Raw genomic sequence first — 14,147 nt, 5'->3', positions numbered from 1 at the left:
GAAATTAGCTGACCAAGTTTCATCATCATGATCATGGAGAACTTAGCCAAGCAATGAGGATTGAATTGACTTCTCTACGAGAATGAAACTCATTTGCTAATTTTGAGATGCAACACATCCCCTTAACTATTTGGCTGGTAATTTGACTCCACTTTAACTTAATTTAAATACAATATAAAAGAGAAATTATAAGAAGGAAAGAATTGACACTTGGCAAGCATTGAGGGACCTTTCAACCATTTTTCCAAGAATTAAATAAATCAAAAAGAAAATGTTATTACTACTTTTGGAAACTTCAAAGTGGTACTTTTAATAATTAGAATTAAGTTGAGGGTAGCTAGGTAATAAGCCACTTAATTTATTTATATTTTGAATTTTTTTAATAAGTATAATGCCTCTTATTAATGATACCTCTTGAATTTGTTTCCCACTACCCATTTATTGACCAATCAAACTTTTTCTAAAAAATTATTTAAACCTTTAGTTTGACTTAAAAAAAATAACCTTGGAACTCGGATTACGTTTAAGTTCCATTTGATTGTTTCCAAGCCAAACTTTCATTGAAATTCTAAATATGTTTAATACTGAATTGATGGGATTCAATGTACCACATTAATTCGTTTCTGATTTCTTTTTCTTTTTAGTCCTAACACTTATCAACTTCTATTTTTTATATAATTAAAAACATTATTTTAATAATTTGCCACCCATTGTGACCACTTAGAAAATTATTGTCTAATTAAGAAGAGAAAAAATTAAGGAAAATCAACAATTAATGGCAGCTGTACACATTGAACATTTGAATCATTAATTCTTATTAGTCCCAACACTTATTTTCTTGAACGTTTACATTAAAATTCATAGTGATGTGTTGAACTTTTTCTTTTTTCTTTCTACAATTTCACTATCACTTAACCCAATTAACTTTGAATTCTCAAGTTATCACTTTGGGACTGTGTTTACGAAAAAAAATTCATCAATTCCCATTAAAAAAAAACTGCCTCATACACTGATCAGTTAGATAATTCAAATTCAAAAAATCTGTTTTGATTTCCTTGAATGTCATTATTTGTGTTGATTACCTCTACAATTTACAACAACCTCAGTTTAAATATTTAGATTCTATCACATTTTATTTTGATTGGTTTATTTTGCCAACCCATTTTTACATATTTCATGAGGCTACACCTATAAATAAGACATGAGGTTTTGGTTCAAAACATCAATCCTTCTATCTTCTACCGTCTGCGTTTTCTTGACGGTGGCATTCGTAGCACTTGCTTGATTCTTACTTATCTTTGTTTTTCAATTAATCATCTTTGTTTGTATTTATTTTGCTGAGAACCATGCTAGAGTTTTGCTCAGTTTTGATCAGCTATCTTTCTGTTTGAGGAAGTCGGTGTGACGTTTTTTCAGAATTGAAAGAACATGGTCTTTTGTGACCTGATTTTTTTGGAAGCAAATATTAAGCCGGATCCGTACCTTGATGTCTTCATGAAGGTGAGAAAGAAGCTATTATTTATCAATCTTTATTGCAATTACACCAGTTATTTTCACAGCTATGGATATAGAGACTCAACATTTGAATGATTTTTTATACACTAGGCAGCTACAATCCGTTTAAAGATCCATTTAATTTTTGTTCATTTGTGCTAGAGGTTGCTTTCCCCTCTTTTTACCCAACTCAATTTGTTTTTACCATTGATATATGAATTGTCTAGGTTGTACTTTCCTTTCAGTTTCATTCATTTCTTTTGGGTTGTTTTGTGAGAACCCATAGAGTTTTTTCTTTTGGTGTTTTCTGTAGTTTATTCAAGTTCATGTTCTGGTGGTTTATTTGAGTTTCTTTTATGTACAGGTTCTACTTTGTGATTCCTTCTTTTAATGGATGATAGGAAAGTCTTCCCTTCACCCCAACCATCATAGGCCCTATTGAAACACCTCAAAGTGCAGGAGATGATAAGAAATCACTTCCAGAAGTTTTCTTTGATAACTATATATGCAGATTTCAACAAACAATAATTGTTAATGTGTGATGTGTCCAACAATATAATTATAGATGAGTATGAATCTCCACAAGAAACATTTGTATAGTAAAACATTCGACATGACACACTTGTGAATTAAGTTTTCCATTGTTTGCTATGCAAGAGCATGACTCCAACTGTATTGAGTAATTAAGATCAACAATTCAACATGCAACTTAATTTCTCTTATTTATTAAGATTAAGAAACATTTTCTTAAGGAAGATTAAGAAACATGATTTTGCCTCTGATTAAATTTCTTACAGTCAAATTTCTTTGATTGATTTATACATCAAATTGAGTGACAACTGATAAATCAAGTTCCTTATATGCATCTAATCCACTTAGATTTGTCATAATACTCACCTATGTAGATTTAACAAGAAGACCCTTTGCTTTTGCAACTTATATTTTTTTTTTGAAACACAACTTATATTATATTAAACTTTGGAATGAATCATAAAAAAAAACTTTCGAGCATTGAATATAGTCGACTACTCCCACTAATCTAGGGAAATTTACTACTCCTAATTTAGCACATGATCAATTTCTATGCACCGACGGTGTAAAAAATTTTACATCATCATTCAATCACAACCTTCTATTTTCTATTTTAGATATTATTAAATTTAAAATTAATTGTGAACTAACAAAATGGAGGGATGTGATTGAATGATGGTGTAAAACTTATTTACACCATCGCTGCATAGAAATTAATCTATTTTTTAAAACGAAATGGAAAAGCCGCATAACGCTCGCTTTAAGTTGTATTGCACACTACATTTGAAATCAAAGACTATCCTCTTTTTTTAACGGAAATGCTCACCTCAGTTTATAATAAATTCAAAAGCTCAACTATATATATGTTCACATTTGTTTGTGAAAATAGGGATCCCACGAGAAAGAAAAATTACAGTAAAATATATCTCAGTTAAAAATTACAAAATATAAATTTTAATATAATTTTATATAACACAAATTTTGATACTAAAAATTTGTCCCACATGAATTGGAATAAATTAACAAATATAGTTTGTATTTATTTATGCTCAAGTTACATAGGAAAAATCTCCTACTGGAGGAACGTTTTTACATGAAAATAGTTTGAACTTAAAACTAATAGAAAATACATTTTAATATAATTTTGGTACTTTTTAAAGTCTTTTAAATAATATTTTGATAGATATATATAACAATTTTAATTTTATTGTGAAAATAGAGATTCTATGGGGGAAATATTTATATTAAAGTATTTTCAAGTTGAAAATAATAAACAATAAATTTCAATATAACTTTTAATTTTTTTCATAAGTTTAAAGGTAAATATATGAATCCCGTGAATTGAAATAAATGAACATAGCTTATATTTATTTATGTTTAAGGTATATATTAAAAATCTCATACGGGGAGGGATATTTTGCATGAATATGCTATCAAGTTGAAAATATTTGAAAATGTTTTGTTATAATTTTATTATTTTTCCAATACTTTTTAAATAATTTGAAAGTAGATATACAAAAGCGTTATAATTTGATTGTGAATATAGGATTCCCACGGGGAATTAGAGAAAAATAAACATATTTAGTCTGTATTTATTAATTATATAGTAAAAAGCTCCTACATGAGGAACATTTTGCATAAAAATACTTTCAAGTTGAAATTAATAGAAAATGTTTTAATATAATTTTAGTAATTTTCTCAGACTTTTAATTAATTTAAAGAGTAAATATACATAACCATTTAAAATTGATTGTAAAAATAGGGATTCCACGGGAAAGAACATTTAGAATAAAAAAAATCCAATTTGAAAATAACAAACAATAAATTTTGATATTATTTTAGTTTTTTTTGTTCATAAGTTATAGAGTTAAATATATATAAAAAATATGAAATTTTGACGGGAATTGGAATAAATAAACATATATAGCTTTTATTGATTTATGTTTAAGTTATATATTAAAAAGCTCAACGGGTAGGAATATTTTACTAGAAAATACTTTCAAGTTGAAATTAATAGAAAATATGTTTTAATTTAATTTTAGTATTTTTCCCAAACTTTGTAAATAATTTAAGAGTAGATATACAAAAGCATTATAATTTAATTGCGAATATAGGGCTCCCACGGGGAATTAGAGAAGAATAAACATATTTAGTCTATATTTACCAATTATATATTAAAATGTCCCTACATGAGGAACAGTTTGCATGAAAATACTTTTAAGCTGAAACTAATAGAAAATGTTTTAATATAATTTTAGTAACTTATCAATTTTTTTAAATAATTTAAGAGTAGATATACATAAGCATTATATAGCTTTTATTTATTTATGTTTAAGTTGCGTATTAAAAAACTCAACGGGTAGGAACATTTTACAAGAAAATACTTTCACGTTAAAATTAGTAGAAAATACGCAACTTTGAGAGAGAGAGAGAGAGAGAGAGAGAGAGAGAGAGAGAGAGAGAGAGAGAGAGAGAGAGAGAGAGAGAGAGAGAGAGAGAGAGAGAGAGAGAGAGAGAGAGAGAGAGAGAGAGAGAGAGAGAGAGAGAGAGAGAGAGAGAGAGAGAGCAATTTGTCACACGGGGATTAAAAATATATAGTCAAAATTTGTAACCTAATACGACGGGAAACATTTAGCATGAAGATACCTTCAAGTTGACTAATAGAAAATGTTTTAATATAATTTTTAAACTTTTTCTAGACTTTTTAAATATTTTAATGGAGTAGATATACAGAAGCATTACAATTTTTTTTACAATTTTTTTCTGCGAGATCATAAAACTTATAAAATATATGAGTCAATTATGGACTCCAATATTCATGTTGGAGTCCAATATTCACGTTATTCATGTTGGAGTCATGAACGAATTAATTTTGTGAAAAAATTCTCCAACCAGAAGTCAATTATGGAAAATTATTTATTGTGTTTTTTATTTATCTTGGCGGTGAACAATTAGATAGATTGGATTTTAAATCCAAAAATTTTGTGTGCTTCACTGCAATGTGGTGTTTTTCCACCAGAGATATCTATTACACTTTCTTATTAAATGTTCTTGCTTTATGATAAATATATTATAGTATTTTATATAAGAGAATTATTATTGAACCCTTTAAATTTTGAATACTCATCCATATTTAGTTAGAGTTTAGATAATCACAATAATATAATGTAAAACAATGTAATTTAATACGTAATACATATTTTCAATCAAGTTTTATAAGTTATAAATTTTGTAGACTTATTTGGAGATAAGAAAAACCAAAATAAAAGAAAAATACAAAAATCATACAATTTATTATATTATTATATCATAAATAAGTTAATCAAATAAATAATAATATTCATATTTATTTTTCATTTATACAAAATAAATAATTCTGTATATATATTAAAAAAAATTATTATATACTCAGAAATATGCCCCCGTGCATCGGCACGGGTATACATACTAGTTATTTACACTCGACTTTCATTTCTATTTCATTTTTATTCTTTTTTTTATGTATCTCTTTTATTTTCTTATCAAATCAAATATGATATCACTCTTTTTTTTTTTTTTTCTTTTACTTACCCCTGGTATAAATGGATTGGAGTGCAAAGTAAAAATTTCCGGTGAAATTGTGATTGTTATCATCAATATTAATTAATTTGAGATGGGGGACAATGCATCATCCATTTTCTAAAAAAATGTCCAATTTCTTTGTTTTACATTTATTAGAAAATGATATGTGATAAATTTTTGCCATTTTCTGACCGCAAGAATCATCAAAATTATATGATCTATTTATTTATTTCATTGATGATTAGATTATATTATGGTGTATAAAAGGAAGGGGCTTTCTGTTGGGAAGAAGAAGAAGCAGAAGCAGAAGCAGAAGAGAGTGGTGGGAGTGAGACTGAGACTGAGACTGAGATAGATCAAAATTCAAAAGTGAATCGCAGAGACTGAAAAAATGGAGGTTGGGTTCTTGGGTCTGGGGATAATGGGCAAGGCCATGTCAATCAACCTTCTACGCCATGGCTTCAAGGTCACTGTTTGGAACAGAACCCTCTCCAAGGTATTACTATTACTCACTGGATTTTCAGTTTTTTTTCCATCATCATGCTCAGGGGCGGATTTACCACCTGGCTAGCTAGGGCCTGTGCCCTAGCTCTGGGAAAAAAAACATTTTTTTCTTTGGACCAGGTTAGTTTTTTGGGGCAAAAAAAAAAGGAAAAAGGGCAAAATTGAAAAGAAGGAGACAGGGTGAGGGTGAGTGAAACAGGGTTGTGGACGGTTGAGATGCAGGCGGTGGGTGAATGCGGCTGGTTGAGAATTCCACCGCTGCCGCTGCAACTTGCTGTGACTGTGACGAATGGATTGCTGAAACCTGAGCAGAGACAGAGCAACCCTTTACCCTTCTGTATCAGTATCAAACCCACAAGATTTCCTGCAGTTTTACCCCACCGAATTTGCTGCAATTCCCACACCCAGTTTCCGGCACACTGAAAGAAAGCTTAATTCCATAAACCAGAGGCGGTGTGTGTGTGAAGAGTGGGTGAGTGAGTGGGATTTGGGAGTGGAAATTGTGGAAAAAAAAAATTGAGAGTGAGGGAGTGAGGTGATGCCGTGAGCGAGTCAGGAGTGGGTGAGAGAGTGGAATTCAGAGAATGGTAAAGGTTTGTGGTGAGTGAAGAAGTGAGACTGTGGGAAGGTTTGTGTATTGTTTGTGAGATTGAGAAGAGAATTAGAGAAAGAGAAGCATGTGTGGTGGGCGGTTTGTTGAGTTAAATTGAATTGATTTGAGATTGAAAATTGTGGAGACTATGGAAATTGTGATTTGGCACTTGGCAGGCATGCATATGCTTTCTATTTGGAAATTGTGATTTGGCAGGCATGCATTAATGCATTATGTTATGCTTATCAAAATAAAAAATTAATGCATTATGTTATGCAGATAGATGCTTTTCTAAAACGCATTTCTCAATTAATGCATTGTGTATTTGATTACCCACTATGGCACTATGTGTTTTGTGTATTAATTCCCAAGACTGGCTATTGATCCCTCCATTGGTGCCACACCTCAAGTACTCCTATTGTCTTGTATTTTCTAGTCTTCTTGAACGCGTATCTTTTTTATTTTGTATTGTCTAACGAAATAAAACCAAAATTAGCTATACTTTTATTGGTAAAATTGTGAGTCTTTTTTATTTCGATTTATAACTATTTATATATTGTGGCGTGTGTATTTGCGGTTTTAAAATGGAAATTGTTAAACGCACCTCCTGACATCTAATTCCACCCCACCTTTTAGGTGCGTGAACTACGCACTTATAAGTGCAAAAAGTGGTGAAATTAAATGTGAGAGTGCATTTAACAATTACCTTTTAAAATTTGCCCAGGCTTTCCAAAATTTCTGGTTCCGCCACTGATCATGCTTCAAGGAAGATTTCCAGAAAGTTATATGCTGAGTCATTATTCCAAGATTATTATTTTTTAATGAAAAGTAGCTTAGCAATCAATCTAGATTTATATGTTATTTTGATGATAACAGATGAGTGGGATTAATTTTTGTGCATTCTGTTGAGCACCTTATAGATAGAAGATATATATAATATAGCTTACAGTCTGGATTGTAGAAATTTCTATTCTTTCCTTGTTGTTAAGCTCTGAATATGAGCCTTACCAAGTTCTGATTTGGATAAACCTAACTCATGTCTTTTGCAACCTATAATTGTAGTGTGATGAGCTTGTGGAACATGGTGCTTCAGTTGGAGAAACTCCGGCAGCTGTAGTCAAGAAATGCAAGTATACAATTGCAATGTTATCTGATCCTGCAGCTGCTTTAGCGGTCGGTAGTTGTCATTGTGAATATTATTTTTGACACGCAGATTCTTTATTTTCCCTTACTGAATTCATTTTTTGTGATGGTTTTCTAGGTTGTGTTTGATAAAGATGGTGTTCTTGACCAAATTAAGGGAAAAGGTTATATTGACATGTCAACCGTGGACGCTGAAACATCTTTAAAGATATCTGAGGTTTGTATACCCTGTCCTGCCTATGTGTGTGTGTTTCCCCTTCATCTAAAAATTAAGATTCATTAAAATTTCTTTGCACACTTTGAGATTGATTTTGCTTGTGAGTTGTGATCTGTTTACACCCTACCCATACTTTTCTGTAATTTTCTGTTGCCCCATGTTGTTAAAGAGAAACTTGTAAATGATTAAGAGACTGCAATGGCTTATGTTGCAGAACACCATTTTCGTAACGCTCATGGTATTTCCTGTGAAGATTTATATTAATTTGTGTTCTCTATTTTATTTCATCTCTGAGCCTCCCATCCCATATCTTTGATTTAAATATTTCACAGCTGAGAAATATTACCAAATTCCTCCTTATGCCGATGACCAACTTAACTAACTCTACCTAAACTAGCTTAAAATAGGAATCGTATAACTACCGATGTATGTAAATAACTACCAATTGTATTTATCAGCTGGTCTTACACCCAATAATTAAGCATCATGTTACGTATGTGACTATTGTTATTAGTTGGAATTTGGCCATTAAGATTTTTTTTGTTTTTAAAGAAGTTTTAGTAAGCTGAGGTATCTATAGTTATGGGAATTTCTGTTGGGATGAGGACCACTTGAGTATGAATTAAGCTCTGCTAATCTTGTAAATGGGGATGAGAATGTGAATAAATACTATGGATTATATTATTTGAACATTCTTCCTGTGGAATGTTTGAAAACAAAAGTTTATTTGCTTCTTCTCTTTAGCTATGTGCTATACGTATGAAACAAAGTACACTTAGTATCCTGTCTTTGCTTGTTCATGCTATAGGCATAAGCTGGTGGTCTGCACTTTGTTGAATCAACTCTTCAAATAGAAATAGAAAGAATTCCTTATGATAAATTGCCATTGACAGACTTAATTTCTACAGGCAATCAAAGCAAAAGGTGGTAGTTTCGTTGAAGGTCCTGTTTCAGGTAGCAAGAAGCCCGCAGAAGATGGCCAGCTAGTAATACTTGCTGCTGGGGACAAGGTATTTTTAAATGTTACTAAGCAAATGTGGATAAATGTTTACTCATTCTGCTTGTCTGCTGTCCTGGTGCGCTTTTAACTATTTGAATGAGTTAAACTATTTAGACATCTTTCCTCTCCACTTTAGACATGGCTTGAAATTTTCAGAGTATGGACTACATAAGATACATTAGCAACTCATCAATATCCTCAACTTTCAATAGATATATTTTTGTAAGGAATGTCCAGAGAGAATGTATGGTGCACTTATCTAAACTAATTCATTTTTATTTAATTTCAGTTATTTAATTACATTTTTAATTCCATATCATTTATTCATTTACATACCAAGCATACAATTAAAATAAGGATATTGTTAGATGAATTCAATTGTCCTACAACTATAGCAGCAGTTTAATTTGTGAGAGAGGTCTCTTACCATTTAAAATTAGTGGGACAATGGGGTTTCTTTTTGTTATTTTCTCTCTCACATTGCATTTATGCAGTGATTGTAGGACATGCTGAACAACCAAAAGTTGTTCCCTTAATATATAGTAGCGATTAGAAGTGTGTTATGTTGGAACAGAGAAAGTATAGTAGTGGAAAATATAGGAGAATGACTCAAACTTTTTATTTTTCTGATTTTCTTGATGAGGAACTTACAATATTTCTCTATTAATACTAGTGAATAGAGAAGATAAAAGGATGTACCTTATGCAACTACAAGCATAATAATGCTAGAGGTTAATGTCTAGTAACTAGAGAAGATAAATGATGCAACTTATGCAACTACATAAAAGACATTAACCTCTAGCATTATTATGCTTGTAGTTGCATAAGGTACATCCTTTTATCTTCTCTATTCACTAGTATTAATAGAGAAATATTGTAAGTTCCTCATCAAGAAAATCAGAAAAATAAAAAGTTCAAGTCATTCCCTTATATTTTCCACTACTATACTTCCGCTGCTCCAATAAATTTGGTACCAAAGCTCCAATTCAGTACCATGGCATCATCAACAAATTCAGTTTTCTCATATACAACAAGTCAAATTCCAGTTTTCAATGGTGAACACTATGATTACTGAAGTTCACAAATGGAGACCATCTTCCTTTCGCAAGATCTATGGGACGTGGTTGAAGAAAAGTATGAAGAGCGCCCAGACCCAAAAACAGCAGACTGGACTGATGTCAAAGAAAAAGAATACAAGGAGAATGTGAAGAAAAATGCTACAGAATTGAGGATTATCCAGCAAGGAGTAAAACTGTGTGTTAGAACTTAGAAATACATTATAAAACTATTCATGTTTATTCACCCAACAACTTAAGCTTTTAGGATGGTTGGTTCATGACATTGAATTAGAGTCTGGATGACCAAGTGGTCAGATTATTGTGACCCCATTATTTTCATAAAACGTCGAATTTCAGCACGACATAGGTGGGTCTGTGCATTGTCCAGCTTCAAGCCTAGTGGGCTCTTGCGTGAGAGGGAGTTATAAAAGTATTATAATATCATTCATGTCTCTTCACCCAACAACTTAAGCTTTTGGGATAGTTGGTTCATGACATAGGAGAAAACAAAAAGTACGTGATGAAATTATTGATTCTAAATCATACAGAAGAGCTTAATTATAAAAATAGGAGTAATAAGGTCAAAAGTATCCTAATCACTATAATCAGATTTGTTTAGCCTATCCAACATTTTCCAAAACTATCATGTTTTTAAGTTGTCTATTGAAGTTGGGTGGGTTGGGTTCTGTTGATATAGTCATGTGAATTAGTGTTCTCATGCAGATTCCGTGTTATGGACTGCTTTTCAGTGGTTGATTCTTTGGATATGTAGGCCTTGTATGAGGAAGCACTTCCAGCATTTGATGTACTGGGGAAGAAATCTTTCTTTCTAGGCGAGGTTGGAAATGGTGCAAAAATGAAACTTGTCGTTAACATGATAATGGGCAGGTATTTTTTCCTTCCCCTTCCTTTTCTTCTATTCTTCTTCATTTGGGACTGGGGAAAAGGATTACCCACAACTTTAGTTTATTGTTTTGTATGAATCAGCAAACCAGAAATATACATCCGCATTTTGACATTTTTATTCCTTATTCGGTTGCAAGCCGAACAGACTGTATGTCGTTATTTTCAGTCTTCTTCTGTAAATTAGTTATTCCGTATTATATCTGTTACAGTATGATGAATGCTTTCTCTGAGGGGCTCACACTAGCTGAAAGAAGTGGTTTGAACCCTGGAACTCTTCTTGATGTACTGGTAAGTTATTGTGATGAGGAAGATTCTTGATTGTACCTTTTATCATCATTTTTTTTACATGATACCTTTTATCATCATTCTAAGCATATTTGGGGTCTTTTTGTACAGGATCTTGGTGCCATAAGTAACGGCATGTTTAAGCTGAAAGGACCCGCAATGCTAAAAAACAATTACTCCCCAGCTTTTCCGCTGAAACATCAGCAGAAGGACATGAGATTGGCTCTTGCCCTTGGAGATGAAAATGCTGTATCAATGCCTGTAGCAGCTGCGGCAAATGAGGTAATACTATTTTTATCATACTTTCTTTCTGTGACATGGTATCAGACAATCAGAAAATGCTTCTTTAGTTCACATGACTGCTATCTCAAAATAATCGTAAGTTGTGCACAAACTACAAACATGACTGCATCTGAATAAGTAGCCTTACTTTAGCACTTTTTTTCCTGTCAAACTTAGATTCGGCTTCATCTGCAGTTTGTGAAGTAAGGTTGTGTAAGGTTGTGTAAGTAGTATTACATGCCCAGGTAATATCAAAGATTATTCAGATTGCAAATGAAGAACCAACCTCATGTAGTCTAAGGATCAAACCACTACTCTTTCGGATCTATTTCAAGTTGTGTTAAGATAATGATTATTAGTTGCCATGGTCCTATTATTCCCATCTCACTAAATAAATCATAACATGCATCCTTTGTTTCCAGTGTCTACTCAAGATTATATGACTTATGTAAGCTCTGATATTGTCTATGCTCAGATGGTATCACTCATATAACTAGTATTTATCAATCACTAAGCACCAGCTGAAAACCAAGGAACTCATAATTTTGAGTACTGAAACCTAAAGCATTTTTCTGAACTTAGCAAACCAAGGTCTAAAACTGTTTGTCATGAACTACTGAGCTAGTGTCTGCCTCTTTAAAGTAACTGTACCTCCCCTGTACAACAAACCCTAGGAGATGCTCCAGATATACCTCCATTAATGATAACCCTGCAAAGGATGGGTGCATATTGCTGATGGAGGTTACACCGTGACAGCAATAAATATAAACTAGGTAATGGAAACTGGAAAGTGTCTGAGCTATAGAAGGGTTCTATGTTTTCTAACCTAGAAGCCTGGGCTGGGACTAACCTATTCAATCCACTGGAGCATCTCTTGACGTTTGTTGTGTAAATTCAAGACTTGCCAGAAGCAGAAGCATTCTTCACAAGCTTAAATTGATTTTATTTTAAGAAAAGTACTAAGGAGTTAAGATTATTCAATAGTGGAATCATAATATTGTTTAACCTAACATCAGTTCGTTGAGCCTCGAATGCCATGGAGTAATATGATAATCTGATAAAATATCCATATTGTTGGTGGTGAAATGATTCTAGCTATCAAGAATATATCCGGGAATAGTTAAAGTTCTTCTTTTATTTTTGGTAGATGTTGCCTCGATGTTTCACAGGCCCATAAAGTTATACCAATCATGATCAACATGCTTCATGTGTTTCTTTATATATGTGTGTGTGTGGTGTGTGTAAATAACTTTTTTCCCTTCTATCTTATATTTTTGTGCTGAATGACTATTATAGAATTTTCATACTGTGCTAAAATTCCAACTCTTTTTGTAGGCATACAAGAAAGCCAGAAGCTTGGGGTTGGGGGACCTTGATTTTTCAGCTGTCCATGAGACTTCGAAAACTCTTGATCATTAGGATAGCTTTCTGAATTGATTAAACCACTGTTATGAGCAACAACAGCATGATGTGAAACATCTATTTATGAACTAGCTGTTTGAGCATAGGTCTAATTTACAGATTCTTGTTTGAATGAACCTTGTAAACTGTTTCCACCTTCATCGCAACATGAAATTAAAATATGCAAGCAAGCGATTGAGCTTATTTCAACTTGTCGCAGTTGATGGTGCTGATCATAGGTTAATATATGATCACAATCACGACTATTGATTTTTCAATCAATGGTTATGACGACTTACTTTACACACCTTCAAGCAGAAGCTTGTTTTAATCATGCCTAACTTGCTACAAATATTTTCTACTCTTGTTTGAACAAACTGTCTTGCTAAATTGCTAAATATACTTGCTAACTGCCTACCAGTCCATACCTAACTAGATCAATCAGGTAACTGTTGAAGCTTCTACTTGGTAAAGTCACAATCACTCTCAATTATCTTTCTCCATTCATAGAAAGTAAGGTTAAATGCCATGTGAATGGTGGTTTGGTTATTAGTAGTCCGAGCTATTGAATAAACAATCAGAAGCATCTACTAGCAATGCAATTACAGCTACTGGACAACTCAGCAGTGCCAACTCAGCATAAAACAGTTTTGGAGGCAGCTATTACTAACAAACTAGGGATTACTATATTGTGTAGCAAGGTCATAGCATAGTTATGATACACCTTCTTCTAGATAGTATAAATAGACTCTAAAGCTATTTTGTATGTACCTTTTATTCATTCAATAGATTTTTCTATTCAGTTCATCTCTTTTCTCTGAATTTTCTGATGGTATCAAGAGCTCTCATATCTTCCGCTGCATCATTCTGGGTTTGTTTAGGGTTTCAATCGAAAGCATGAAGAACGTGGTTGTACGATTCTGATCGGTGATGTGTTGATTTGTGTTCGTGTTGGTCAATTGGTGAAATTTCTCAATTTCTTGCTTTCTGTTTCTTGATCCTGTTGAGGTATTGTTCTTTCTGTTTCGTGATTGGCTTCTCTCTGAGTTGATTTCTGGTTCAATCTACTGGTTCGATTATTTTCATGGCGAAGAAGGCAAACAACGCACACGCTGAATCTTCAGGTGTCAACAATGGAGTCCTTGATCCTTCACTTGATCCTCTGAGTCCATA

At 32.5% G+C, this 14,147-nt stretch overlaps 1 protein-coding gene across 1 annotated transcript; it reads left to right on the top strand.

Moving 5' to 3' along the window:
- The first annotated feature begins 5,852 nt into the window (after positions 1 to 5,852).
- LOC130746215 (glyoxylate/succinic semialdehyde reductase 1-like) lies at positions 5,853 to 13,178 on the top strand. Its single transcript, XM_057598769.1, has 8 exons — positions 5,853 to 6,082; positions 7,745 to 7,855; positions 7,944 to 8,042; positions 8,951 to 9,052; positions 10,873 to 10,988; positions 11,216 to 11,294; positions 11,403 to 11,573; positions 12,909 to 13,178. Exons 1-8 carry the CDS (start codon positions 5,978 to 5,980, stop codon positions 12,990 to 12,992), a joined length of 867 nt encoding a protein of 288 aa, XP_057454752.1. The 5' UTR covers positions 5,853 to 5,977; the 3' UTR covers positions 12,993 to 13,178.
- The last annotated feature ends 969 nt before the right edge of the window (positions 13,179 to 14,147 follow it).

This window comes from Lotus japonicus, chromosome 3 (assembly GCF_012489685.1).
Source record: "Lotus japonicus ecotype B-129 chromosome 3, LjGifu_v1.2".
In the NCBI taxonomy this organism is placed as follows: domain Eukaryota; kingdom Viridiplantae; phylum Streptophyta; class Magnoliopsida; order Fabales; family Fabaceae; genus Lotus; species Lotus japonicus.
This window is presented reverse-complemented; position numbering and strand designations above follow the sequence as displayed.